Raw genomic sequence first — 27,206 nt, 5'->3', positions numbered from 1 at the left:
AGAGTGGGCGGTAGTGGGAGAAAGTACATGACCTTCCCAGCAACGTTCATGAACGCGAGCGCGATCCAACAACACGTCATCGGACTTGTCCGCATCTCCGTACCCCGGCCATGACCCAGAGGGTTGGGTACCCTCCCGACTGTTGATATGCTGAAATGCTGCTACAAACCTACACACCGCATGACATATCGCATCCTAGATGGTATGCATATGCTGACTATAATCTAGATATCGCCTCAACCCCAAGTTACATTGTACAACTACTCAGGCGGTACGCCCATGATCTTGACCTGACCCTGCTTGTCAGCTTGGCCCCTGCTTGACAAAACAACTCACCTTCGAGCCCATCGTTGCGTTCTTGGTGCTTGACCTCACCCCCAAAGCGAGGTTGGCCGCATTTTGTTCGGCACCCAGCCCAAGCTCGTCCACAGGGAGCCAGATGGGGGGCTGAGGATCTTTCGTGGCGGGGTGGAAGAACGCGCCCGGATCATCAGCCTCTTCTGCGCTGTGAATGATGACGCCTGGACCACCAGGAAGAGCAAAGTACTGCGTCTCGGGGTCCTCTTCAGGTTCCTCGTCCTCATCCACTCTGCTCCGGCGCCGCAGCGAGATCCGCGAGTTGCGGCGAGTCCGACTCAGCCGCCGCTTGGAGTCGCCGATCTCTGCAAGCTCGAAAGACTCGGGATGCTGCTGCGGGAATGGCTGAGGATGAGGATGAGGATCCTCCTCGCTGTACGACGGCTTCTTCTCCGGTGTAGGATCGCTGTATGACATCTTCTTCTCCGGCGTCGGATTGCAGGGTGACGTAGAGTCGCCTGCTGAGGTCGCCGAGGTGGTGCGCTCGACCTCGTCGCCCGAGCTTGCTCCCTCGTTCCATTTGAGAGCCGTGTTGTCCCAGTGCACATCCTCGATTTCGGGGTGCTTCTCCTCGACAGGCGGCTTGGGCACAATCTCGCCGCGAGACTCTGCACGCTTGAGCTCCTCCCCGGCGTCTGGCATGCCGTACGACAGGTCGGCCATGGAAAGGGGAAGCGAGACCTTCAAGGGGTTGTACATAGTCTTAATGAGCCAGTTGAAAGCGGCCTAGGGTCAGCTGACATGTGAGAGCTTACGCACCGTAAGGACAATCAAGATGATCATCAAAATGGCTTGTGGCAGCGCGGAGACCTTATTCTGCTCATTGCGGGCGAGGAAGAAGAGCGCGCAAAGACAAACCTCCTGGATGTAGAAGCCAATGAAGATCTGAGTGATTGCCTTCGGGAAGAACAGGCCGCCAGTGTCGGCCGACGGCGGGAGGTCCATGACCCACATGTACAGGTACTTGTACACAAAGTAGGCGAGCATGCAGAAGCAGGCGCCGAAACCGTTGATGACGGGCGAAATGATCATATACGTGATCACTGTGGTCAATAGGAGAGGTGCTGAAGCGCTCACTGATGTTGGCATAAACGGTGACGTTGGGGTACTCGGTGCCAAATTCGGGCTCCTCTAGCTGATAGCGCGAGTTGAAGATCCTGCGGGGAGTACCGCCTCCGAGGATAACGCGAACGTAGTACAAAACGACAGTGACAGGCTGGAGGAGGTTGCCGATGAGACCAGTAAATTGGAGGAGGATACGAGTGATGAAGAAGGTAGACGCTGTCGGAAGGTTGGTGGCCAAAATCGACGCAATTGAAGCCGGGTTATCCATGAGCGGCTTGATGGCAGCAACGAGACCGGACGCAAGCGTTGTGATCAGGAAAGCGTGCTAAAATGTCAGCAGAGCTTCAGCATTGCTGGACTCACGATGACGAGGAAGACGAAGTAGCGGTTCATGACGTCAAGCTCAACCTCGGTCTTGCTAACCGTCCCCTGGAACGTGGAAAGAAGACGTAGAACGATTGGGAAGATCATCGTGAGGAGGGCAAGAAGCACTGGAGGAATGATACCGGTAAAGATACCCTGGAGAAGCTGCTTGCCGAAGCTGTCGCCGATGAGCCATGATAGCCACTTCCACTTCTCGACGAGAGTGACAACGTTGGCAAGACCACCGACGAGGGCAGTCAGAGGAGCCCAAGCAAAGATGAGGCCACCCGTGATAGCATACGAGATTGCCCGGCGAACGTTGATTTCGTACGCGTTGAGTCTCATGTTGCCCCATATGACGTTCTCGGGTGACTGCTCGATGTATCGGTAGTTCATGCGGAATGGCTGCTGGTAGGTCAGACATTGCTGAGCCATGTGCGCAGCAATCTGTTGGTTGAAGTGGACAAAGGCTGAGGAGCGTGCGGGGTAGTTCTCGTTGCTGAAACCGGGCGTGTCAATGTCCTTGGCGAGCTTCTGCCGCTCCTCGGTGAGCAAAGCCGTGCACTCCACAATCTCCTTCTGTGCCCACTCGATGGCGTCAACCTTTTCCCCGATGCCAAAGAAACCAAGTCTAAACGGCGCCCAGTGCGGCTTGAGGCGATGAAGCGGTCGGTCTTTCCGTGGCACGAGCTCGTCCGCCAGAGAGAGGGGCGTACCATCTTCGTTGGGTGGGTTGGCTGGTGCTGTGCAGTGCTCCGGAATAGGCCGCCCCTTTCTTGTCGCCTTCTTGATTTCTCGTGCAAGCTTCCTTTTACGCATGCAAGCCTTCTTCATTAGCTCGACTTGAGCAGATTCGAGAATCTTGCACGCCTTCTCGCGGCGGTCGTACACGTCCGGCATATCCTTGAGGTTGCGGACCAGCCAGATTCGCCTGACGCCGCCAGGAAGATGAGAGAACAGCTTGGCCAGCGCTCTCTCTTCCATGAGGTGTTCAGGAATGCCGGTAACCAAAATGGTGCTTGCCTGCGCGAGCTTTGAATGTGACGGCGAGACGAGATACTGTTGACGGATCTCCAGCCAGTGTGCCATCTCCTTCCAGATAAGATAGAACCACCAAGCTGTGTGAGTCAGCTAATTATGCACGGGCCTGAACAATTAACCGAATATACACTCACCATTGAAGACATAGATAAGGACGAGGTGAGCCCAGTAGCGATCCTGCTGGTTCCTAGCAACATTTCCGAAAGTGAATTGGTCCAAGCCGTCCTTGCCACTCATGCGAGCCGAGTTGACGGGCATGAGTACGATCCAAGACACGAACCAAATGGGGATGAGGGCCTTGGCGAGCATCGCTACAAAGCGAAGGAAGAGGTAGGGGTCGACACCATTCTTTCTCAAAATGTCTTTCGGGTCGGCTGCGGTCAGCTCCACGCTTTCATTAGGTGCACCTTTGATGATCTTCCAGATGGGCAAGATGAGGTTTCTGCCCAACGGCTCCGCCTGCTTTTCTCGTGCCGGGATATATGTGCGAGGCTCATAGCTGGTGTCAGCTGTTCGATCGATGCAGACTCGAATGGAAGCCACGGCCCCTCAAGCTTAAATGGCCAAAGGCTAAGTGAACACGTGAGCGTGAATACTTACACTGCCTTGACCCATCCTCGGATGATGATCCATGCTAGAAGTTGGGCACCAGCAACGGCAGCGTTTGTTGCAAAGGCAGTGACGAATGTTGCTGTCGAGGCGGTGGCCGCAGCGTTGAGGGTATTTTGGGAATAGTCGGTGCTAGCGAGAGTCAGCATGGCGGAGGGGAAGGCGTGCGGTAGCGCGGTAGGGCGATGTGGGACATTCATTACATGGTCGCGGCGAGTGATGGCACACGCCTGCTGGCTGCTAAACGCAGACAAGGACAAGGACAAAGAGGAAGGAAGGAGGCTTACTTGTCGTCGCGTTTATCCCACATTGCGACGGCGGGGCGATAATGTCGGAATCAGGCTGTGACAGTCTGTGCAGACGTGATGGTTTGTCGCTCCGTTTGCCAGTGTGCAAGTGATGGGTGGTCTCGAGTGTGGCCGCGGACGGTATATACGCAGGTGCACGAGAGCGCGCGCGCGCTGGATTGAGTGCAAGTGCGGGGAGGCGATGGTGTCTTGGAATGAGGTGGCGTGAAGTGTAGAAGCAAAGACTAGCGTAACGGGAGCGAGGGAGGCAGATAGGAACGGAATGTGATATGTGAGATGAAGCCGAGTAGCAAGGAGGAGGGAGGATTGATGGAGAGTCGACGGCGTGCGTGTATGGCGACGAGCAGACGAGAGAGAGGAGTGACGAGGAGGTGGAGGAGGCAGAGCGCAATATCGAGAAGACAAAGTCGAGTAGAGAATTATTGTTACGAGAGGGCTCGAAGGATGGGAGGCAGGTTCGGCAGGAGGAGAGGGATGTGAGACCTTGAACCTTGTTGCGAGCACCACAAGGCCACAAGGATGATTGGATTAGAGTGTGATTAGACTGGCAGGAATGATAATGATTAGGGTCGCTTAGGTGGGGCTTGGAGCACGCCGGAGGAGAGCGCTCGAATGAGCTGCGGAGCTGCTGCGGTTGACTGGGAGCGGAGCTCGGGCGGGGCGGGACGAGCGAGCCAAGAGATGGCCGTCTCCGTCCAAGCCCCGTGTTTCGCGGCCTTGCGGCCTTTTGCGCCCCCTGCGTGCCGTGTGCCGTGTGCCGAAAGAGGTTTGGGGAATTAGGAGAACATACCAAATGCTCGGACATTCGCTAATCACAATTAGCACTCTACCCTTAAAGGATCCTTGATCTTGGCCCAAAAATCAGCTGAGCGTCATGAGGTGCATGAGGTGGGCGAAGGGGCAAGGCAAGGGGGCGCATGCAGGGAACATTCCCAGGTACGCGTCTCACTCCCATCCTTCCTTTTGGTCAGCCTCACCTCTGACTAACCTCCACGTTTCTCACCCACTCAACGCCACCATGCCCCCGTCTTGGCCGGGCCCGTGCACCACGCAACTATGTACATTATTGGAAAGCCCACCCGTGAGCAAACCCGTGTTCCATGCGAGGGCGTCGTATTGTAGACGACGTACGTAAGGTCTACGATCTACTGTACAAGCAATTTAGACGAGGCCATAGTGATGGGAACATTCTTCGGGACCGCTGCTCCAATTCTCCACGATCCAAGACGTGCAAAGGGAGGTCGAGACCCAGGGCTAAGGGATGCAAAGGAACAATGACAGAAAGCACGGGTCGCGCGGGTCGCGGGGATGGATGGCAGGGATATGCAGGGTCCACCAGGTCGACATGGCGAATCAGGCACGGTTGTCCAGTCATGCCACTCACCTTTTGGCAGGGCGAAACTTGACGCCAGGGTCGCTTTCAGAAATCCTCAGTGTACGTAAGAGTGGGGGCAAGTGCTCTCGGCAGCTCGGCGGCCCGACATTACAAAGTCCGACGTCCGAGACGCAAAGCTGCGGTGCATGGGGGATTGAGTTTCGTATGAGCGGTTGACTGCGCGTACTGCGCCGCAGTCCGAAGCTGAGGGAGCCCGACGACGATCCGGGATCGACAAATTGCGGTCGGGCGCGTTGGGAAATCAAAGGGCGTGATGATCTGTACATCTGTGGCATGTCGAAGGGAGCAGATCCCACAGCCGGATCCTGGAGGCCGGAGGGCAGCAGGCCCGTACGGCCCGTGCGCCACATGGCCGCGTACGCCGCATTCTGTCGGCGTGTAGGATTGATTTGGCTCACCTTTGATTATCATTGCGTGTACACACATGTAGGTCCATTCATCCGTTGCGCAGTTTATCAGTCTGGACGCGTTTCAGCTGATCGTGGAGAATGGCTGCTCCGCACAAGGAGCGCCACGTGCGGCCCACATGCTCCGTCATCGATCCCATCACGGGCCACCGGACGCAGGGGTGCTCAAATTGATCAATGATCAATGATCAATGATCAACGAGCGTGCCAGCGTTACGGGTGGCACACAGACCTCGAGTGGCTGACGGCGTTTGAATATGCACGGGCGCCGCAAAAGTCAGGCGCCAGAAGCTCGAGAATTCGAGAAGCAAGTGGACGTCATCAGATGAGTAGTGGGACATTCCAGGTACGAATGATTCGTCACTCCCTTCCCATGGGCAGGCCGCAGCACCTGTGACGCGTTGGTGCGCGTCACGGGAATGGCAGCCAGCGGGGTTCGGACAGCTTGGTCGGTGATCCGTGAGGTGGACCGAGCCATGGCGAGTCAGACACCGGACCGCCGAGATAATACGGTTTCAAGCATGATGATAAGATCAATGGCGGCCTTGTTGTTGGCGGATTGCACCGAGGCACGGAGAGTGGAGGCAATTCCACGATGACGGTGGTGCTGGAGATTCGTCTCCACCGCCACCACCTACGACGGTACGACGCCAGCGCCGTGCACAGCCTTCCCTTTCTTTCCTTCATTTCTTCAACACATCTCTCATCACACCAATGCACGATCCACCCTCGCCCGTGCCCAAGGACGTCCATTTCGTCCTCCTCTTGCACGGGCTCTATGGCTCCGCCGCCAACTTGTGGTGTCTCGAGGAGGAGATTGAGCGCGCCCACGACTCATCCGATTGCGCCCTCGACCTCCACATTCTCAACGCACGAGAGTACGGGGGTGCCTTGACCTGGGACGGGATAGACGTGAACGCGCATCGCGTCGCGAATGAGGTGGGCGCATTCCTGCATCGCGGGCGAATGGTGGCTAACGGTAGCTAGGTCGATAAGGAAATCGAGGCTTTGGAGCGCGATGGGCGACGCGTCGCTGTCTTCAGCATCGTATGTGAACTTCCTGGCCTCCTTTCTTGCACTGATGGCTGAGCTGACAACAGACCGGATACTCCCTCGGCGGACTTATCGCACGCGCTCTTGTTGGCGAGCTAAATGCACGCTCCCCGTCCTTCTTCAGTCTCCACCGCCCCGCCTCCTTCTGTACAATCGCAACCCCCCATCTCGGCGTCCTCCGATACGGATCATGGAGGAGCACCTGGGTGCACGCAATCGGGCAGCGTCTCTTCAGTCGCACGGGACAGCAGCTATTCTGTCTGGATAACGACCTGGGACGACCGCTGTTGGCCCAGATGGCAGATCCTAGTACGTCCTGCAATCTGATCATACGTACGGTGCCCAGTACTGACATCTTCATCAACTACTCCACCAACTTCCCTTACCAGACGACAAGTATCTCCGGGCGCTCAACGTATTCCCTCGCATCGTGATCATTGCAAATGCTGTCAACGACCTTACGGTACCCTATGCGACTGCCGCAATCTGCACTCACGACCCTTTCATCGACCATGTCCGCGACTGTCTTTGCGTCGAGCTCGAGGGCAAGACCGTTACGCGATACTATACTGCCGACCCGGAGGAGGAGGAGCTTGAGCTCGAAGTCGCGCCTTCACCCCTGCCCTCCCCCCCAGTACCAATGGCACGAGGGACCGAACGCCCATTGCTCCCGCCAGTGTTCTACACGAACTGGAATGGGCCACTGCGCTATGCGTTGTTTCCCTTCATCCCCCTCCTCATTCCGACCGTATTGACCTTTGTGTGAGTGGCTCCAGTATAGGGTAACTAATCTTAGCGCGGTGACCTTTGCCTTCCACTCTTTCAAGTCGTGAGTGGATTGAACGTAACCTAAGCTGATCATAAGCGCCCAGCGCATTCGAGAGCACTCTGAACGGCGCCGTGCATTACTTGCCGACGCAGAAGATACAGACACCGCTACACCCGGCGACACGCCGCTCAACTCGCGGCCCTTGTCGCCTGTGCAGCTATCCGATGTCGAGGGCGCGTCCACGCCGCCCTTCGCAAAAGGGCCATCGAATCCCTCTCAGCCCATCATCTCGCCGTTGCAGAAAGAGATGGTGCGAGCCTTCAACGACTTGCCACAGCTCGAGCGCATCACCGCTTGGTTCCCAGGCGTGTTCAATGCGCACGCGGTGATCATCGCGCGCAACGCCCGTAACCCAAGATGGGCGTGGCAAGCTGAGGGTCGAGAGGTTGTGCAGACGTGGGCGCGCAAGGTGATTGCAGCGGTGACGGAGGCGCTAGAAGCTCCGCTTCCTGTGGCTGGAGCTTAGATACATGGAGCGAATATAGAGCTGTGCTGGAGACGATCATGAATAATCATCACGATAGCTTCAAGTTAGCGTCCATCGACGAACAATCATGCAGAGTGCGCTGGATTGCATCTGCGGAGTCGGTGAGTGGTGGGATGGGGTGACGGACATGCCCGATGGGAGGAGCACGGCAGCTTCCGAGTCAAGTATCCTCTCGGTCTCGCTGTGGTGAGTCCTCGCTTCTTCGAAGAGTCCAGCTCTCGAGGCAGCGCATGCCAGCTCTGAATTGTGGCGTTGGGCGTGTGGGCATCGTTTGTCGCAATAGAGAAATGACAATACCAGCCCGAAACCGGCCCGGCCCACACCGGCAACTAACGGCCTAATCCACAGGTTCGGTCTCGGTGCAATGCTGCCCCGAAAGCCTTCCACAGCTGCTGCAGCCATGTTAACACTTTCGGAGTTGCAATCTGGACTTGGGAATCCCCTTCAACTCCTTCGATGTCGCTACCTCGAGCCCGCCTAGCGCTCCGCCTATTCTCACGAGCACTGCAGCCTCGCGGAGCAGCCCAGCACTTCTCCAGCTCTTCGTCTGGCCTCAGAAGGTCGTCGTCACATCAAGCCGCATTCTCCTACCGCCATGCGGCGGTGGTGGGCGGGGGAGCCCTCGTACTCGGGGCTACACTCTACTTCACCACATGGGAGGTACAGCTCGACGCGCCCCACTCGTCTAAACTGATTCCCTACGCCGAGGTGCAGAAGCACAACACCCCAAACGACTGCTGGGTGGTGATCGGGGACAAGGTGTATGACCTGACCAAAGTAGGCTCCTCCGCCTCCTCCCGCTGACCATAGTTCGCAAACATACATCCGGGGGGCACAGGTCCGATTCACAAGGTCGCGGGCGCGGACGCGACGGTCATCTTCGAGCCGATCCACTCGCCCGGCATCATCGCGGACAGACTGGAGCCGTCCGCGTGCGTGGGGCCAGTCGACCCCGGGACGCTTCCGCCACGTCCAGTCATTCCGGAAGTGGCGCAAGAAAGCGGCGTCATCCCGCTCGATGAGATCATCGGCCTTCCCGACTTCCACGAAGCGGGCCGCCGCAACATGTCTTCCAAGGCGTGGAGTTACATCTCGGCGGGCGCGACGGACGAGTACAGTCTCGACCTGAATCGGCGTGCGTGGAACTGGGTGTTGTTTCGGCCGCGGGTATTGGTCGATGTAGCGGAAGTGGACACGCGCACATCGCTGATGGGATGCGAGACCAGCTTGCCTGTGTTCATTGCGCCGACGGGCATGAGCAAGCTCGCCGGAATGGAGGGCGAGCCAGGTCTAGCGGCTGCAGCGGGGGAATGTGACATCGTCCAGATGGTGAGGGAACGGAGGTATGGCGCTCACCCAGATCTCGACTAACGCCTCGGCCTCGCTCGAGGCGACAGTTGGTGCCGCCTCCGCGCCCCAGATCATGCAGCTGTACGTGAACAAGGACCGTGCGAACTCGGAGGCGCTACTGCGTAAGGTCACGGCTCTTGGCCTGAGGGGCGTGGTCGTGACAGTGGACTGCGCGTCGCCGGGCAAGCGGGAGGCGGACGAACGTAACCGCGCGACAGTCGAGGTGGCGAGTGGGCTCGCTGGCGGTGCCGCGGGGCGGGACAAGAAGGGCGGCGGCGTGGGGCGCACCACCGGCGCCTACATCGACCCACGCTTGAAATGGGACGACATCGCATGGATAAGGCAACACACGTCCCTCCCCATCGGCGTCAAGGGCGTGCAGTGCGTCGAAGACGCCGTGCGCTGTGCCGACATGGGCGTGGACGCAATCTACCTCTCGAACCACGGCGGGCGGGCGCTCGACACCTCCCCGCCAGCCCTGTACACACTCTTGGAATTGCGGCGGCTGCGGCCGGACGTCTTGGAACGCTGCGAGGTATACGTCGACGGCGGGGTGCGGCGGGGCACCGACGTTGTCAAGGCGCTCTGTTTGGGCGCACGGGGCGTCGGGCTCGGCCGCCCGTTCCTATACGCGCTCACATACGGCAAGGAGGGCGTAGTGCATGCCATCGACATCTTGCGTGACGAGATCGAGGTTACGATGAAGTTGCTCGGTGTCACGCGGCTCGACCAGCTTGGGCCGCATCTGGTACGGGAAACCACGTTGAGACGTCGCTGACAGCAGCTGAATACCAAGGCCCTTGATCCTCTGGTCATCGACAAGCTGGAGTACGGACCGCAGGAAGGGCATTTCCCGAAATAGCGTAGTGGCAGAGTGGCGGCTCATATGCATGGCTTGAACATTACATCTGCACGGCCCCGCATGAGATGCATACAAAGCTCTGTATTACCACTGCAAAGCCCGAGGCCATACGCCTCGTTCACGTTGTCTTGCGAGCCGTAAAGCGCCCAAACATCCCCATGCCGCGCGAGCCGCCGGCGGGTCGCTCGGGTCGTACAGAGGCAGTACGCCTCATTTTGATGGGTTCGCTCATCGTCACCTGTGGAAACCTGGGTTCGATCCCCAGCCCGAGCTACATACGCGACTGTTTTTGGAGGTGATGGGGCTGATGTGGATCTATGTGCACGGATCCGTACAAGAGAGACAAGTTGTCTTGAAATCTCGTGGCACCTTCGATTTCGGGGGGGCGAGTGGATCAGTGCCATGGAGGCGGTGCCGGTCTACCATAATTCCGGCGTGCTGCTACGTGGGCGGCAAGGAGACAATTCGTAAGTCGCAGAGAACTCTCAGTAGAGGAAGGGACAAGGAGGCAGAAATGGACAGGGGAACTCTGCAAGCACGATCACCTCGACATGCGAAGTGGTTGCTGACTCCTCACCAAGTCAGTCGCCACTCCGCAGTACCGCTGTAGCACTGAGGGCAAGCATATGTCCACTTCCCGCCCTAGCTCATGTGGCGTGAAGTATTGCATACAACAGGGAACAACGCATCCTCAGATCAACAGCCCCGCATTCGGCTTCATCCACCGCAATGTGACGCTGAGCCGCAGCCCACGCGGGATCATACGCTCCTCCTCGCCATCCAACACCACATCCTCCATGCGATACGCAATGCCGTGCGCCCACTCCCATCGCGCTGAGCCAGACATGACATACACGCTCCGCGGGGGGAGGTATACGTCATGTCGCGCCGCGCCGCGTGTAAAGGTCATCACACATCCACCTGTTAAGGAGGCACCGACAATGCCGTCCGCATACCGCCGCGGGAGGTCGATGTGCGGCGTGATCCCCGAGCCAGGGGTGTAGAGATTGAGAATGGCCTGGCGCCCCAGCTCCTGATGGAAGGCGAGAGCGTGTATATCGGGTGGGAGATGCGGCTCCAAGAGCGTAGCGAGTGCGGTGTCAAGTGCCGCAATGTGGTGTGGGAGAGAGGAGGGACCCTCGGAAGGCGGCCGCGAGAAGAGCATCACCTGGTCGCGTTGGCCTCCGGCAAAGTGGTCTGCGTCAGATATGGCGCCGAGGACAGTACCTGGCATCAGCGCAAGCGGGGAACCCAACCTCACTGGCGACTTCTCGTGGAAGTAGACCGGGGTAGACGTAAAGACCGGGGATGGGTGGTGGGTTCCGGGACGCGGGGACTACCTCCCCTACAGCGCCCGCGCATTCGCCATCGGACTCCTCGTCGAAGAGCGAGTCGAGCGAGCCCGAGCTTCCGTTCTGACTGAGCATGGTGGGTTCACGACGACCCCGCCCACAGGTGGACCTCTGATGTGGAGGTTCAGGCACGAGAGCCACTGCGGAGATTTGTGATAATCCCGGTGAATTTTCGAAAGTTGCCACAGGCCAAATTCCGGTATTGCCGCAAGGCGAATTCGGGGTCTAGCTTGGGCGGCGACGAGTTGGTCTCTTACACTTCAAGCAAAAAGGTGACGCCCAACATGGTGAGTACCGACGCTTGCACAGCGACAGGGGCACGATCACGACTACACGACGAACGCGCGCGCGCAAGCGCGATCGACATGGCGGTGTGGCGAGAATGAAAGCGGAGTCTTGGAAGATGAAGTTGTGGTCGTGTGGACAGGTCATCTGTCCCTCGAAGAATCGAGTCTTTCCGGCGCGCGTCGTGTTGTCAATGGCCCTCTGTCGCTGTGCTTTCCGCGCGCATTTGCGCAATCTTCCGGCATTTTGCTGACCAGCAGGACCCCAACGGCCCCGTCACTCTCCGCACCTCCAAGTTCATCACGAACCGCCTGCTGCAGCGCAAGCAGTTCGTCGTGACCGTCACGCACCCCACTCGCGCCAACCTCTCGCGTGACGAGGTTGCCGAGCGCCTTGCCCAGCTCTACAAGGCTGACAAGGAGCGTGTCGTTGTCTTCGGCCTCCGCACCAAGTTCGGTGGCGGTGTCACTGTCGGCTTCGGTCTCGTCTACGACGACGAGGACGCTCAGCGCAAGTTCGAGCCCCGCTTCCGTCTCGTCCGCAACGGCATGGCTGCCAAGGTCGAGAAGCCCTCGCGCAAGCTGCGCAAGGAGCGCAAGAACCGTGCGAAGAGTGAGTACGCGTGACGGTCATGGCCGACTACATAATCCTGAGCATGAGTGGACACGCTAATCCACAGAGTTCCGCGGCGTCAAGAAGGTTGGTGCCTCTGCCGCCAAGAAGTAAATGCCCGTTTTGCTTCTCGCGCTTCGTCTTTGCATATTCCCGGGAGATGTACATTTGGCCCACCCTTGTGGTATGGCTATCGCCAGGCCGGAGTGCCGTTCTCGAATATCCCGAGGCAAGTTTCGTTCATCGTCAGCAATCGTCAGCAAGCCCAGGTGTGTTGCGGGGGGAGGAGGATGGGCAAAAGGTTTTTGCCTTGTGGTCGGAGACAGCGTCGGCGTGCTGAGGCGTTGTGGTCGTTGCTGTGTGGGCTGGGTTCCCCAAGAGGTTATGATGTTGACTGACGAGTCTAACGGCTACTAACCACGTTTGTATCTGTGCGATGAATTTGTGCCACTCGGTTGTGCAGCCAAGGCAGCTGGAGCGTCAGCATTGCCGATCCTTTCAGTTTGGGCACCGGGGATGTGAACTCGTCGTTATCGCAGACGACAGCAGCAGTGGGCGTGATGAGTGAAGCTGTTTACACCTTGAGTCGGCCGGCGAAGGGCTCAAGGCGGAGGAAGACTTTTCCATAGCGAGGCATCCCCGCGAGCAAAATTCGACTGTTGCTTGTCAGTCACACAATCATGCATGCAGCTCCTGGCCACGCGCACGACCTGCGAGAGAGCCACGAAAGTGCTGCCTTCCACGCGGCGGCGCTGGGGCGCTGCTACTGATCAGTCGGTACCGTCTTGAACGACAGTACCGTCTTGGGACTAAAAGTTGTCCCTTGGACATGCTCTGCTTCACTCTGTTTGGGATCATGCATTGTGCAGCCCGCACCCGTCGTAGGTGCTCATTCCGGCGTCCGCCATGTGATGCTACGCTTCTAGACCCCCGCCTCCTCGCAACCGTGCTGAACAGTGTAGTGCATTGCTACTGAAACAACAGTCTATCGTTCTGAGTGGGGGTAGTGATGAGAGGGTACTAAAGATGCTATGAAGATGCAAGCTGTCTAAAAGAGGTCGTCGTTACGGTTGGACTGGCGGCGTTCACGGCCGCCGCCAAAGTCAGAGCGCCCGCCGCGGTCGCCCCGGCCTTCGGGACGGGGCCCGCGGTTGAAGTCGCGGCGCGGTCCGTCACGGTCGCCAAAGGTGCGCGGCACCCTGTCGCCAAACGTCCGAGGCGGGCGGTCGCTGCGGTCGCCAAAGTCGCGACGCGGGCGGTCACCAAAGTCACGACGGGGGCGGTCGTTGCGGTCGCCAAAGTCGCGGCGGGGCGGTCGGTCATCGCGGTCCCCGAAGCGGCGGGCCGGCCTGTCGTCGCCGCCAACGCTCCGGCTCACACCGAACGACTTGCGCTCCTGCCGCGGCCCGCTGCCGCCGCGGCCACCGCCGCCACCATACCGCTTCTTCGGCGAGAGGCCGAGGCGCTGCAGCATGTTCGGGCTGATGTGCGGGGGCTGGGGGAGACCACCAGCCTCCACCGACCACTGCTTGATGCCCTCGTAGATCTCCTCCGGGTGCTGGGACATGACGTCGGACTTGCCGAGGTAGTAGCCCATGAGGGACATGAAGACGTCCTCGATGGCTGTGGGGTCAAGGAGCGGGAGGAGCTGCTCGACCTTGCCGTCGACACCGTTGAGGCGGGCCTCGGCGGGCGTGTCCTTGGCCAGGCTCTCGACCTCGGACTGGAAGCGGTCTACAGAGACCTCAGTGACAGGGAAGCCGCGCAGAGCGTCCTGGAAGCCGGCCTCGAAGGGCTGGAGCACAATGTCACCACGGCCGCCGGTCACACCGCCACGGCCGGTACGGCCGACACGGTGCACATACTGCTCCGCGGATGAGGGGACACCGATCTGAATAACACGGGTGACGCCCGGGTAGTCGACACCACGCGCCGAAACGTCAGACGTTACGAGGATCGAGTCCGACTTGTCGGAGCGGAAGCGCTCGGACGCACGCGTACGCTGGTTCTGGCTGAGGCGTGAGTGAATTTCGTGCACGTTCAGGCGGTGGGGGAGGGATGAGGACATCTCGCGGAGAAGAGTCGCCGTAAGCATGGTCTGCTTGGTGGTGGGCAAGAAAACGATGATCTTCGACGCGCCCTTGTTCGTGAGCTGGTCGTGGGCGATAAGACGGGTGAGGTGGCTGAGTTGCTCCTTGGGCGAAGGCAGGACGGTGAGGAACTGGGGGATGTGCTTGTGGACGTTGGACTCGTTGGCGGGCACACAGTCAATGAACGAGTGGTTCTTGTCAAGGAACTCGCGTGCGATACCCTTGATGCGCTGCGACACCGTAGCCGAGAACAGGAACGTCTGGCGCTTCTTGGGCAGGTGCGCGAGGATACGCTTCAGGTCCTCAGAGAAGCCCATGTCCAGGAGGGTGTCGGCCTCGTCGAGAACAAGGACGTCGGTGTTGGCAATGGCCTCGGCGACCTCGGGCTCGGAGAGCAGGTCAACCAGGCGACCGGGTGTGGCGACGACAACGTCCTTGCGGCCGTAACGGATAGACTTCCAGTTGCGGAGTTGCATAGAGCGGCTCTCGCCACCCACAAGAAGCTGCACCTGGTTCTCCTTCTGCCACGTGAGAAGCTTGAGCGCCTCGTTGGCGATCTGCGTTGCGAGCTCACGCGTGGGCGAGATGACGAGGGTGCCAACGTGCGAGCGCGTCGCCACACGGCGGTGCTGGCCCTGCTCGGCAAGGGTGGGAAAGCTGCCATCCTCCTTGGGCGCCGTCACAATCTTGTCGATCTGGTGCACGCGCGCCTCAATGCCTGGAACGAGGAACGCGATGGTCTTGCCAGTACCGGTTTTGGCCTTGACCAGGAGATCCTCGCGGCCGCGAGTTTCACGCTCCTCGCGCGCGGCGAGCTGCTCGGGGTCCTCATTTTCGCGCACCGACTTGTGGGTGACGCCACCCGCGAGCTCGGGCATGCGGGACAGCACACGCTTCTGCACCTCACTCATGGCGATGAGGTTGAAGGGCTTGAAGGTCAGCGCCTTGAGCAGGTCGGCGTTCATTCGCCCCTTGAGCGAGTGGAAGGGAACGAGCGCCGTGGCAGCCTTCTCGTCGTCAGGCGCATCAGGCGACTTCTGAGCCTTTTGGGCCTTCTTCGGCTTCTCCGAGTGCGTGAGCTCGTCGGCGAAAAAGCCGTCCTCTTCGGAGGCCTGCTCGAAGTCTTCGGGGATGACAGAGCTCGCTTTGGTGGCGGCCGGGGCCTTAGCGGGCGTGTCCTCGGCCAACGCGAAGAAGTCCTCCTCCTCCTTGAGCTTGGTCGCGGCCGAGTAGGCGCGGAGAGCAAGTGTCACTGGGGGTCAGCGCAGTCACGTTACCGTTCTCACGAGATGGCCGCGGAGTCACGACGGTGGAGGTGAGGACGGGGCGGGCGATGGCGCGCGCCGCAAAGGCGGGGCGAGCCGCGAGGAGAGATGCAACTCCCCTGGAGCTGCGGAGTGCCGTGCGAGGAAGCATGGCGTTTTGGAGGATTAGTGGGTAGTTGAGATTGAGTACGTCTCGGAGAATCAACTTGGCCGCCGCCACTCTCTGCAAAAATACAGAGGGGGGTTCAAGATCACAAAATAAGGCCCCGGAGTGTCACGTGTGATCAGCACTAATCTCGCGTGGGATTCGCGTGGCATTGAAATTCCCCTTTTAGGGTGGAGGTGGACGGGGCGAAAGGGAGTGACGGGCCGCCGGGCCGAACGCCGGAGGTGTAGACCGGTCCGGCCTTCTTACCAACATCTCGTTCACATCCTTCTCAGATCTCAGCGATTCTTATATTATCTCACACCCCTCTCGTAGCATTCACAAGTTTATTATCTCCCAAAGCTCCAATCTTTTTCTCTTCCCCATCACCAATCTCACACCATGACGAAGGAGATTTCACAGAAGGACATGCCCATCAACGTCGGCCTCATGGGCACCGTGAGCACCCCCCCCATACTCCGCTCACCCTAGGGCGAGTACACCACCGGTATTACGCCATCAGGCCAGTCCAAATCCGACAAGAAGGTGCGCATCGCTTGTAGCGCCATTAACGTCAGATCGGCGTGGTAGGCATCACGATGTTCGACCTCCGACGCCGCGGCAAGGTTGGAGAGTGAGTTTTCAGGCAAGGAGCGGAGCAAGCTGACATTAGCGTCGTTATGGCTGGCACCAACGGCGGCAAGTTCCCCGAGATCCGCGAGCACTTCCAGAAAAACATCGGGGACGTGTACAACGGCCTCGACCTCACCTTCCGCGGCTTCCCCGAGGGTAACGTCCGCAACGCCGAGGCATACAAGGATGCGCTGCGGGCGCTGCCCAAGGGCTCGGCCGTCATTATCTTCACCCCCGACTCGACCCACTTCCCTATCGCCAGCGAGGCGCTCAACCTCGGCCACCACGTTATGGTCACCAAGCCCGCGACGCAGAAGCTCGAGGACCACCAGAAGCTGATCGAGCTCGCCGAGGAGAAGGGCCTCGTGTGCTTCGTGGAGCACCACAAGCGCTTTGAGTGAGTACGAGGTGTCAGAAGCCACCTCTGAATTGCACAACTGACCGCAGCCCGGCGTACAACGACGCCCGCGCTCGCGCCCAGAAGCTTGGCGACTTCAACTTCTACAACTCGTACATGTCGCAGCCCAAGCTTCAGCTGGAAACATTCAAGAGCTGGGCCGGCATCGACAGCGACATCTCGTACTACCTGAACTCGCACCACATCGACGTAAGCGCTTGCCTTCAGGACCATTGCTAATCGCAGATTCACTGCTGGATGGTTGAGGGCCGCTACCGCCCGACAAAGGTGACGGCGAGCGCGACCAAGGGCATCGCGACGGACATGGGCTGCGACCCGCGCACCGAGGACACGATCACGCTCCTCGTCGACTGGGTCAACATCGCGGACGAGAGCAAGCGGGGCACGGCCGTGTACACGGCGTCGTGGGCCGCGCCGCTCAACGCCGGTGTGCACTCGGAGCAGCGCTTCCACTACATGGCAAGCAAGGGCGAGGTGCGCGTCGACCAAGCGCACCGCGGGTACAACATCGTCGAGGACGACGTCGGCAAGATCGACTACAACCCCTTCTATGTCAAGTACTCGCCGGACGAGAATGGCTTCTTCGACGGCCAGCGCGGGTACGGGTACCTGTCGCTGGAGAAGTTTATTGATGCCGCGCGCGCGGTCAATGCTGGCGAGAAGAAGGCTGCAGACTTTGACGGCAAGGGCTTGCCGACTATCAAGGCGACGGTGCTTACCACCGCCATCCTCAACGCCGGCCGCATCTCGCTCGACGAGCAGCGCAGTGTTGAGATTAGCGAGAGCGGAGGCAAGTGGAAGCTCAACTAGAGAGTTGCATGTAGAACAGGACGGTTGTAGGATATGGAACGGGTGTTTGGCATTGTATGGGTAGCCTCAGAACATTGTGAAGCAGACTGTAACTCGCTGAGGCTTCATATCTGCTCAATGTGAGTGGACTCCACCGATCACAGCTCGTTCTCGCAGGCGCGATGGCCCACCCCATATCCACAACCGGTCCCGGCTAAACCCAACATGCCGATCTCGAAACTGCCACACTTCCATGCACATGCTCTACGTCTCTACTGGTCCGCGGCGTCGTACCCCTCGTTCTTCCGGATGTACACCAACCCCTCCAACACACCCGTGTATGGGAAGAACTCGTTTGTGCCCATCTCGGCGCGTTCGGTCGTGCCCACGCGCACCGGGGTCTGATGCGTCTGGAAGCCAGAAATGCCGGAGCGTGTTCCGGCGAGACCGACAGTGTTGACGGCCTGTCCCACGCGCACGGTGACGGGCTTCTCCTGGTCGTTCTCGTCCACCATAATGAGGAACTGGGGGTACATGGCGAGCGCGATCCAGAAGAGCTGCCAGTGGTGCTTGCCAAGCACAAACTTGCGCGCATCGGTGAACGAGACGAGCAGCGCCATGAGGCCCGCAACAGCGTTGCGGTTCAGAATCTGGCGGTCGTTGAAGAAGGGGTTGACGCCGATGGTGCCCTTACCCATGTGCACGAGGCCCTGTGCGATGCGTACCATGAACAGGCAGTCGGGCTCCTTCTCATAATAGGTGGCGAGACCACGCAGCATCTGTGCCAGACGAGCGTTGTTCGTTCCCGCGCCGACGAGACCCATAGCCAGGATGGCGTTCACCGCCACGTCCAGGTCCGAGTCATGCGAATACTTGGAAAGGGTGTCGAGAATCGGCAGCTGGGGGTTGGAGGCAGAGATGAGGCCGAGGGCAAGAGGTACGGCCTTGCGGATCACCGGGTCGCCATATGTCATAAGATGCTGGAACTGGCGCAGAGCCATCTCAGCACCGACGTCCTCTCCCATAGCAATCAGCGCAATGCCAATAACGGCCATGGCGTGATGCCTCGTGTCCTTCTTGACGGAAGGCGTCTCGGTTTCCTTTGACGAGTCGGTCTCAATAGTCGCGCCGCCTAGGGGTGCGCCAGGCGTTGGCAATGACGTAGCGGCTGTTGTGCTCTCAGATTCCCCGTCCTTCTTGTCCTCGCCCTCAGCAGACGCAGGCGTCTCAGCTGTTGACTCGGCGCACACGTGCAGCATGGACTGTACCTTGAGCACGTTGCCGGTGGCAGCGTACGCGCACACCTCGACGAGGATCTCGGCTGAGCGCGCGATCGGGTGCCCAATGACCTTGAGAGTCTCGAGAGTCGCGTCGGCGGCGTCCTGCCGACCCAGGAAGATGAGGCCGAGCGCGAGGCCCAGGAAGATAGCCCACTCGGAGTCGAGCTGCGATTCCTCGCGCTCCATCAATGTCTGGAGAATGGTGGACGCAATGTCACCATTGCCCGAGCCGACGTAACCGAAAGCCATGTTCAGAGCTGCGTTGGCAGCGATCTCAATGGACGTCGATTCGTCCGCAATGTACGGCAGGAGCTTCTCCGCAAGACTGTGACGCTCTGAACCCGCGTAAGCAATGCCGAGGCCGTTCATCGTCGCTATCTTGATGATTGAGCTGGGATTCTCAACGTGATCCTCGAGCAGCGCCCACGCCATGTCCGGGTTGCTGCGCGTGTTGGCGTACAGAATGCCAATGGCGAGGTATGCACCGGCCTTGATGTCCTCCTCGGGCGAGTATGTGTACTTGTCGATGTAGTCGATACCACCGTCATGATCCCACAAAATACTCATGCCGATACTTGCTGCTCCGGAAAGCATGCCGCGGTCCTTTTGCTTGTAGATGAACGACTGACCCTCGGGGGCCTTCACGACGAGCTCCTCGTTGCCAAATCCGGCGTTGACGAAAGCGTTGACGAACAAGGAGGCGAGGTTGTCGCGAGCCGAGGCGTAAGCTGTCGGCTCATGGATCATCTTGTAGATATCCGCAGGAGTCTTGGGCTCCTCGACACCAACTGCCTTGCCAAAGCTGCGGAAGTGGGTGGAGAGGTCCTGGTTGTGGAGACAGATGGAGAGCTCGGTGTCGCTAATGTCCTCGGGGTCAGGCCCCCACTCGTCAGTCTCGGGGTACCCGGCCTGGTCCATGTAGTGGACCATCGTGACCCAGTGAAGGGGCACGCATGCGCGCGCCATGAGGTACGCGAGCTGCTTCTTCATAGTGGGATTCACGGGCGCTTCAAAGTACTTGCGGACAAGGCGGCGGTCGTGCAGGCGGATGGCGATGGCCATAGCCTCGGGAAGACGATCGTGGTTCGAGTAGATCGCAGCAGCAGTGCGAAGGAAGATTTCATCGTCTGGGGGAACGAGGAGTGGCACGGCCTGAACCATGTACTGGCACACGCGCTGGTACGTCTTGTCGTCGACCTTGTCCTCGAGAACCGGGGTGCATTCAAGCTCGAGACAGAGATCGACGGCGTCAACCTCGGCGTTGTGCTTTAGGAAGAAGTCGACGAGCTCGAGACCAAGCCCGCGCAGCTGTTCCACAGTGTAATCGCGCTTAGGCTTGCCGTCCTCCTTCTCGCCGTTGGTCTCGCCATTCGCCTCGGCGCCTCCTTCAATGAGATTGATGTACTCCTCGCCCAGCTCAGCCGCCAGATGGCGGACGTATTCGTGGCCCCATGTCCCAGGACCTTCCTCGGACCCAGAAATGAGGCGGTAGTAGAGAGTGTCGCGCCTCCCGGTGTCCGAGTACGTCATGGCCAGTACTGAAAGAATGGATGCGAGGAGCGCGCGCTGCTCCTTGAGCTCGGTCGACCAGCTATCGCGAATCTTGCCCATGTCCTCGTAGTGTGGTCGCAGGAACTTGAGAGGCTTGGGCACGCTAGTCATGGAGGAGGTCGAGGTGCGAATGAGAGTGCGCAGCGACTCGAGAGCAGGAAGGTAGAGAGAGGAGTCGGATTCCTATGCGTTAGCGGCAGCGGCGGGAAATGCGCTAGGCAACAAGGGCCAGGCGCGGCTGATGACTCACCTTGAGTCGCTCGACAAGCATTTCGAGCTCCGCCTTGAGCTGCAAGTCCTCCTCCGACTGCAGTTAGCTTTAGTGCCGCGCAAGGCGCTCACAATCTCGGGCACATCCTTGTCTCCTGGCTCCTTGCCCTTGGTGTGCTTGGGTGTGGGATCCTCCTTCTGCTCCGGGTCTTTGGAGGGGACCATGATTGTCACCGAGTTTGGGTCGTTTTGGTCGGCCATGGTGGATGAAGCGAGAAGTGTCAGCCGTCAGGCGAGCAGAGGTTGAGAGAGGCGGGTGTGTTTGCTGTCGCCTCTGGCCTGATGGAGAAGAAGGAAGATGTAGTGGAGGTGGTGAGTGCTCGTTGTATCTTGTGGACGCGGGGACGATGAGGGACGACGATTCTAGGCAGTCGATGACGGACGCGCGTCGACCAAGCACGTGGGTGTCGCGTGGAAGGAGATTTCACCGTTGTGGCACCTCGTGAGAGGGCTCGAATCTCGATTGGTTACTCTAGGATTCCGTCAAGGCCCTCCTGATTGGCTGGAAAGACGAGAAAGATCCCACGCCCCCGATGAGCCTCTGCAAGATATATTAACCCCCCCCGCGCCGTCCCCGCTCTCTTTTCTTTTTTCTTCACCAGAGTGTCCGCGCCTCGCCAGCGCGTTAAAGATTGTGCCGATCACCCGGTGACGTTTCGTACCGTCGACCGACCTTGGCCTTGTATGGCATTTGCGCGCCGGCCGGGCGCTTTAGAAATTCATCCCGTCTACCTCGCTACTTCGCACCTCGGATTATCCAGTACTGGCTCGACTCCCAGAGGGCCCCCACAGACCACGGACGGCTGTGCGGGCGCCGGGTCGGGGTGCATCCTGCAGCCAACGCGACGGCTCAAGCGCAGGGTGCCCGTCGACTAGACGCACGCATTGCGAACATAACTCTGTAGTCTTCTTTTTATGCGAGTGCTTTTCGCGTACATGTTGTGTGGGTCCATCATTTGCTGTCTACTACTTGCACTGCACATTGCCGCGCCACACATCCTCACTTCAAGTCGTGCTTGTACTGCACAAAGTCCGTCTTGTTCGCGACCTTGGTGTACAACAACTGCGCGCGGTGGTTGAAATGCTGCGTGTGCCAGTACACGCTCTTGATCCCCTTGTCCTTCGAGTCGGCATACACAAACTCGATGAGCGCGCGCCCCGTGCCCTTGTTGCGCTGCGCCTCGTCGCTCCACAGGTCGTGCAGGTAGACAATGTCCTCGATGCTGCCCGTGTAGATGTGCGGCAGCCACGTCACAAAGCCCACGACGTTGGCGCCCGCCGGCTTGTCCCCGTCCACCGCCACCGCGCAGTACACGCGCACCGCCGGGTCCAGGAAGCGCCGCCACTGTTCCTCCGTTACGTCGGACGCGACCGTGCGCTTGTAGAACTGGTTGTATTGCTCCCACCGGTCGAGCCACTGCTGCTTATCGGCCTCTTCGGCGAAGCGGACGGTGATGGTCATGGTGGGGGCGACGGGTAGGAGGGTGGGGCGAGGATAACAGGGATGGAGCGTGGAACAACGAGTGATAAGACCTGACCGATGAGATGTGGCTACGACTGAGAGCAAGTGGATGGGGTGAGCGCGTCTTGGATCCCCGACCTTTCGTGTCATATATCAACATGGTCGTCACCATGTTGGCACTGCCCACCACCCCTCCTGCCTGCCTGTCCCGACCTAGGAACCGACTTGGCTAAACGGGAGATAAGCGATACATGATCCTGTTTAGCCACGGTGAGCACCCAGATCGCATTCCTCGCCTATCTCGCCAACGGGCCCAAGCTCGCCTCAAGCGAGCATCCCTCACCAGTCTTGGTCTTGCAAGTGATCGACCTCCACAACTCTGACTCAGCTCAGCATTTCAGATACAGAGCGCATTGATTATCTAATAAGCGACAGACGTCTTGTGAAACCCAGTGGTCGCGGGCAGGTCATACCGTCCTCGGCTACTTCATCAGGCCCCGCTTGCCCTCTTTGCCCTCCATGACGGCGCGCTTCTCCAGCTCACGCCACCACGGCAGTGCGTGCTTGTACGCTGCAGCAGCGGCCGTGGGCAGCGCCGCGTCATACTTGCCGTTATCTCCCGGCGCGCCAGGCGCCGTCGCCGCCTCAGCAGGGAGCGTCGCGCGGGCGCGCGCATGCGCAGCCGCCACAAAGTCATCAAAGGGCACGTGGGCCCGCGTCTTGTCCACTGACCGCACCCACCCCCATGCCGCCTTGTACGCGACGCCGACGGAGCATGCGTTTGTGTGCGACTCGCCCCACGCGCCCTTCTCCGCGTCGTACTCCACCGCCTTGGAGACGGGGCAGCCCATCGCGTCCGCCATGACGTTCAAAAGCGTCTTGTTGCGCGCCGCCCCGCCGGCGACGTACACCCGCGCCAGTGTCGCTGCTGTCTCGTCGCTCGAGAGAATCGCAGATGAGCGCGACGCGTAATTCATCATCTGGCACTCGAGGATCGCCAACGCCTCCATCCCCACTTCCGAGAAGTCGTCGACGCGCTCAGCGGTCGCGGCATCACTCCCAATGTACTTGTACACTCCGTGGGCGCCGGATGGCTGCTGTCAGCTTGCGTTCCCGCCTCAGCTCACAATAATAGCCGGCAGGAGCCACCAAAATGCCATGCGCTCAAGCGTCACGTCCCCCGATTGAGGACGCAGACGCTCAACGGCCGCATTGAACTCGTCCCACGATGTGCTGCCAAAGTACTTGTCACGGACATGCTCGCGCGCCAGCGACCCGTCTGCAATCAGCTCCTGCGGCACCCCCTCGCTCACTCTTGTACACGAGCATGTTGAAGTAGCGAAGCGACTCGGCAGTCTCTCTCACGCTGTCCTGGACCGATGGCGGCGCGATCATGGCGGGGTGGAAGAATGCGTGGAACTCTGGGTGGGGACTGTACTCGGCCGTCGAGACCAGAACAACATCGCTCGTACCGAGGGACACCATACCTTCCCTCTCGCGCAGTGAGAAGGAGAGGAAAGTGGCCGGGTTGTCGCCTGTGCCAGGCACCACGACGCACTTGGGGTCGAAGCCGTGACGCTCGACGAACCAGCGCCCGATGTTGCCGACGACTCGCCCGCCGTCCGTCTCCACACGCCCAAGCTTGCGCGCGAGCTCTTCGCCCTCCCCGGGCGCAATGACGTCGAGCACAGCTCGACTCCACCCACGCCCGGCGCTTTCCATATCCCACAGGTTCATGCCGCACGCGTCACTCTCGTCGATGCCCTTGATGTCGCCGTCCGCGCAGAGGAGGGTTGTGATGTAGCTCGACACAAGGGAGATGCGATCCGTGGCGCCGTACGCGTCGGGGAAGGTGTTGCGGAAGCGAAGGATCTGCGAGGCGGTGAACCGCGTGTGCGCCTTGGAGCCTGTAATGCGCGCGAGCTCCTTCGGACCACCGACACCAGCCTCGAGTGCCTTGCATTCCTCCACCGTCGACGAGTCCTGCCAGTTCGGGATGATGGCACGCGAAAAGGCGCCCTGCAGCTGAGGCGCCATCGGCTCGCCTGCGTCAAGTGAGGAGAGCAGACGCCCCGCCTGCTTTGACCAGTACACGGAGGCATGTTGCTGGGCTTCAGCTTTGACTTGGACGAACAACTCACCTGCCCTGCGGCGGAAACGGCCTTGATCTTCCCCAGGGGCCACTTGGCGGCCTTCATGCGGTCGAGGAGGAGGTCGAGCGCCTCTACAGGCTGCATGACAGGCGAGAACACCTCGCCGCTCCCCTCGGGACCATGGAGAACGCCGCCGCGCGTCTTGAAGTGTGACAGGTCGGCGTCGAAGCGTACCTCGGCCTCGGACAGCACCCGAAGGTCCTCGTCTAGGAGCGAGGCTTTGAGCGCCTGTGTAGAGCTGTCGAGACCTAGGAAAAGGCAGTCTTGCATGTTAGTGGATGAATGGGAAAGAGAGAGAGTTCATGGCGCAGATTATAGGGAGATGCGGAGTGTCGCGCCCCCGGTGCGGCGTCATGGGGATCGTCTCTCCCGGAAACCCGCCGGAAATTCCCCGGCTGTTTCGTCGGCGGACTCCGAGAGCGGACTGCGTGCCTCGAGCAGGCTGTTGTGATGACGTACATGCAAGTATAGATAATGAGCTTCAAATCAACATCTCGTTGCCGGAGAGGCTCGCTCGAGAGGTGGAGGTGTCATTGTCCGTCGTCTTGAGCCGAGGAGGTACTCGAGCATACATTCAAAGAGAGATGAACTCGGAGTTCCCCTTCGGCGCTGACAGCCACGGTTCGAACGGCTCGTGCGGTAACGAGTCCTGCAAGCCGACCAAGGCGCCGTTATGAAATGTTGGCGCCGCTATTCTTGGCGGGGACAGTGGAGGGGCGCGAGGGGTGTGGCGAAGGATGCAAGTGGATATCATCAAGAGATGGAGACGGAGTTGATGAAAGTTGACTGGATCTCGACTGTCATAAGCATTGGACGATCCAGGCCCCTCGTGTTTCCCCCCAATGGCCCTTTATCCGCTTCCCGCACTTTACACCGTCACCCATGCCTCATAACCCATCCCACCTTGGCCACCTTCCTCGCCGCTCGCCGCCTCCAAGACATCTCTTGCATGTACTGTGTACTCATCTCTCTCTCTTTCTCTTTCTCTTCCTCTACAACCACCACCACCCACTTGAGCATCCTCTCCTACTCACCACCTCTCATCTCCCACCCCCAACATGGCACGCTCCAAGCCGACCACACGACGCGGCAAGCGCAAATCCACCACTGGCCACACTGATCCCCCGGCGTCGACACCTGGGTCTTCCAGAGTCACCGCCGAGCATTCCAGGCCTGCTGATATGTCTCCTCAAAGTGCCGCTGATTCCCCACTACCTACACGGCCTTCTAAGGCTGCTCGACTTTCCAAAGCGGCCACCATTTCTCGAACCTCTCCTGCACTTTCAAGTGCCACCGCCGCCCCTCTTCAATCCGCTATCTCGGGCGGCCAAGAGACGTCTGCCGTGCTTGAGTATCTCAAGGCGCGAGGGTTCAATTCAACACTGGCAGCGCTCACGGCTGAGCTCGCCGATGTAGAGAAGAGGGAGCGAAGCGCCGCCCCGCTCTCCGTCACAGCTTTGCTTTGGGGCAACCAGGACATTGTCGCCGAAATTGTGTCCTTCCTTGGCATGTCAGATCTGCGTAGTTGCCTCTCCATCTCCAAGGCATTGTGAGCTCCCCGCCCCCAGTTTGTTGCTAATGGCAGCTATAGCGCCGCGACTCCTCTCTTGTACAGGCGTCTCCGCGTGCAGCACCTCAACTGCCACTGTCGCCCGCCACCCGACCGCGATATGGAACTCGTCGCGCGCTACACCACCGCCGTGGAGCTCTTTCCACATCAGCACGTGCAGCACTATCTCAAGCCACTGAAGATTCCTCGCCTGCAGACACTCGTAATCAACTACAACCCCGATCCCCGGGCTGAGATGACGGGCCTTGGCTCCTCGCTACACATGTGCAGGTTCTGCCCCGACTCTCATCCAACCGCACCACGCCTTGTGGTTCGCCCCATCGCCGGTCTCTTCAAAGGCAGAAAGCCCGCCACGACTATCATCGTACCCACTGCTACTTTTCCCGACACCACGTGCACGATTGCGCCTGAGACAGTCATTCATATCGCCCGCATGACTTGCCAGACCAAGTACACCCGGTCGTTTTGGATGACGCCTCGGAGTCCTGTTGCCAACCCGACGCGCTCCATCACCTTTGTCCTCCTGCCCATGATGTGGGACCACGGACCTGTGGGCCACCGCCGCCCCCCGTGGGGCGAGGCTCAGTCTGTCGGCAACCTCGGAAGCTCGCTCATTGACTCGCTCGTACAGTACGCCCTGCAGTTCGGCGACCACAGGATCAACATCGTGGGACTCGAGGATGCCAACCCCTTTGCAAAGAAAGAGCACTGGGACGTGCGCGCGCAGCGGCGCGAAATCTTCGAGCAGGCGCTCAAGACGAAGCTTGACTGTCTTCTGAACAACGGCTTCCGGTTCACAAAGTGGTCCAATTCGGAGCGCGAGTGGCGCCGTGAGAGTCTCAGGCTCACGACATTTGCCGACTATCTTCGCTCTGGGGAGTGGGGAGAAGAGATGGACTGGCAGCTCGTCGGGAGGTGGCTTAACACATGCGAGCTGCGGGAGAAGGGCTTACTCGGCACACTCAAGCGCAAGTCTCAACCACGCAAGAGTGTCCCCCGCAAGCGGAAGGCCGCCAGTCGCGATAACGGCGCGACGATCGATACCAGCGATGTCGACGATGAGGACTACACTGATTCGTAGGAAAATGAGATGTCCCCTTGACCTATACCAGCACCAAAGTTCCCCTCCCCTTCGGCGCGACTCCTCCTTATTCTGTTTTCTACTTCACCTCTAACTGTGTGCGCGTGAAGATATAACCACGCG

The 27,206-nt window shown here is 59.6% G+C and overlaps 11 protein-coding genes across 11 annotated transcripts; 5 read left to right on the top strand and 6 right to left on the bottom strand.

Moving 5' to 3' along the window:
* Positions 1-260: 260 nt before the first annotated feature.
* COLE_07901 (uncharacterized protein) lies at positions 261-3,584 on the bottom strand (the record flags this gene model as incomplete). Its single annotated transcript, XM_018425381.1, has 8 exons — positions 261-296; positions 337-1,083; positions 1,117-1,400; positions 1,435-1,747; positions 1,786-2,903; positions 2,961-3,200; positions 3,234-3,325; positions 3,427-3,584. The coding sequence occupies 8 exons, from the start codon at positions 3,582-3,584 to the stop codon at positions 261-263; spliced, it is 2,988 nt and encodes a 995-aa protein (XP_018278876.1).
* A 2,676-nt stretch (positions 3,585-6,260) lies between these two features.
* On the top strand, positions 6,261-7,894 carry COLE_07900 (uncharacterized protein; the record flags this gene model as incomplete). Its single annotated transcript, XM_018421371.2, has 6 exons — positions 6,261-6,485; positions 6,534-6,593; positions 6,647-6,908; positions 6,989-7,361; positions 7,396-7,428; positions 7,465-7,894. 6 exons carry the CDS (start codon positions 6,261-6,263, stop codon positions 7,892-7,894), a joined length of 1,383 nt encoding a protein of 460 aa, XP_018278875.1.
* Positions 7,895-8,371: 477 nt separating this feature from the next.
* Positions 8,372-10,127, top strand: COLE_07899 (uncharacterized protein; the record flags this gene model as incomplete). The annotated part of the gene is made up of 4 exons (XM_018426678.2): positions 8,372-8,692; positions 8,726-9,244; positions 9,276-10,013; positions 10,050-10,127. The coding sequence occupies 4 exons, from the start codon at positions 8,372-8,374 to the stop codon at positions 10,125-10,127; spliced, it is 1,656 nt and encodes a 551-aa protein (XP_018278874.1).
* Positions 10,128-10,818: 691 nt separating this feature from the next.
* COLE_07898 (uncharacterized protein) lies at positions 10,819-11,292 on the bottom strand (the record flags this gene model as incomplete). Its single annotated transcript, XM_018423183.2, has 1 exon — positions 10,819-11,292. The coding sequence occupies one exon, from the start codon at positions 11,290-11,292 to the stop codon at positions 10,819-10,821; it is 474 nt and encodes a 157-aa protein (XP_018278873.1).
* A 1,198-nt stretch (positions 11,293-12,490) lies between these two features.
* Positions 12,491-12,793, top strand: COLE_07897 (uncharacterized protein; the record flags this gene model as incomplete). Its single annotated transcript, XM_018420836.2, has 1 exon — positions 12,491-12,793. The coding sequence occupies one exon, from the start codon at positions 12,491-12,493 to the stop codon at positions 12,791-12,793; it is 303 nt and encodes a 100-aa protein (XP_018278871.1).
* A 631-nt stretch (positions 12,794-13,424) lies between these two features.
* COLE_07896 (uncharacterized protein) lies at positions 13,425-15,882 on the bottom strand (the record flags this gene model as incomplete). The annotated part of the gene is made up of 2 exons (XM_018420835.2): positions 13,425-15,718; positions 15,753-15,882. The coding sequence occupies 2 exons, from the start codon at positions 15,880-15,882 to the stop codon at positions 13,425-13,427; spliced, it is 2,424 nt and encodes an 807-aa protein (XP_018278870.1).
* A 396-nt stretch (positions 15,883-16,278) lies between these two features.
* On the top strand, positions 16,279-17,737 carry COLE_07895 (uncharacterized protein; the record flags this gene model as incomplete). Its single annotated transcript, XM_018423182.2, has 6 exons — positions 16,279-16,335; positions 16,369-16,422; positions 16,455-16,510; positions 16,550-16,906; positions 16,957-17,116; positions 17,153-17,737. 6 exons carry the CDS (start codon positions 16,279-16,281, stop codon positions 17,735-17,737), a joined length of 1,269 nt encoding a protein of 422 aa, XP_018278869.1.
* Positions 17,738-17,988: 251 nt separating this feature from the next.
* On the bottom strand, positions 17,989-21,018 carry COLE_07894 (uncharacterized protein; the record flags this gene model as incomplete). The annotated part of the gene is made up of 3 exons (XM_018421370.2): positions 17,989-20,730; positions 20,798-20,854; positions 20,890-21,018. The coding sequence occupies 3 exons, from the start codon at positions 21,016-21,018 to the stop codon at positions 17,989-17,991; spliced, it is 2,928 nt and encodes a 975-aa protein (XP_018278868.1).
* Positions 21,019-21,817: 799 nt separating this feature from the next.
* On the bottom strand, positions 21,818-22,279 carry COLE_07893 (uncharacterized protein; the record flags this gene model as incomplete). Its single annotated transcript, XM_018423181.2, has 1 exon — positions 21,818-22,279. The coding sequence occupies one exon, from the start codon at positions 22,277-22,279 to the stop codon at positions 21,818-21,820; it is 462 nt and encodes a 153-aa protein (XP_018278867.1).
* A 482-nt stretch (positions 22,280-22,761) lies between these two features.
* On the bottom strand, positions 22,762-24,702 carry COLE_07892 (uncharacterized protein; the record flags this gene model as incomplete). The annotated part of the gene is made up of 4 exons (XM_018423180.2): positions 22,762-23,373; positions 23,407-23,558; positions 23,593-24,385; positions 24,421-24,702. 4 exons carry the CDS (start codon positions 24,700-24,702, stop codon positions 22,762-22,764), a joined length of 1,839 nt encoding a protein of 612 aa, XP_018278866.1.
* A 788-nt stretch (positions 24,703-25,490) lies between these two features.
* COLE_07891 (uncharacterized protein) lies at positions 25,491-27,083 on the top strand (the record flags this gene model as incomplete). The annotated part of the gene is made up of 2 exons (XM_018423179.2): positions 25,491-25,981; positions 26,018-27,083. 2 exons carry the CDS (start codon positions 25,491-25,493, stop codon positions 27,081-27,083), a joined length of 1,557 nt encoding a protein of 518 aa, XP_018278865.1.
* Between the last annotated feature and the right edge of the window lie 123 nt (positions 27,084-27,206).

Source organism: Cutaneotrichosporon oleaginosum (assembly GCF_008065305.1).
Source record: "Cutaneotrichosporon oleaginosum strain ATCC 20508 chromosome Unknown ATCC20508_contig08, whole genome shotgun sequence".
NCBI classification, from domain to species: Eukaryota; Fungi; Basidiomycota; class Tremellomycetes; order Trichosporonales; family Trichosporonaceae; genus Cutaneotrichosporon; species Cutaneotrichosporon oleaginosum.
The sequence above is the reverse complement of the archived record's forward strand: the minus strand, read 5'-3'. Positions and strand labels throughout refer to the sequence as shown.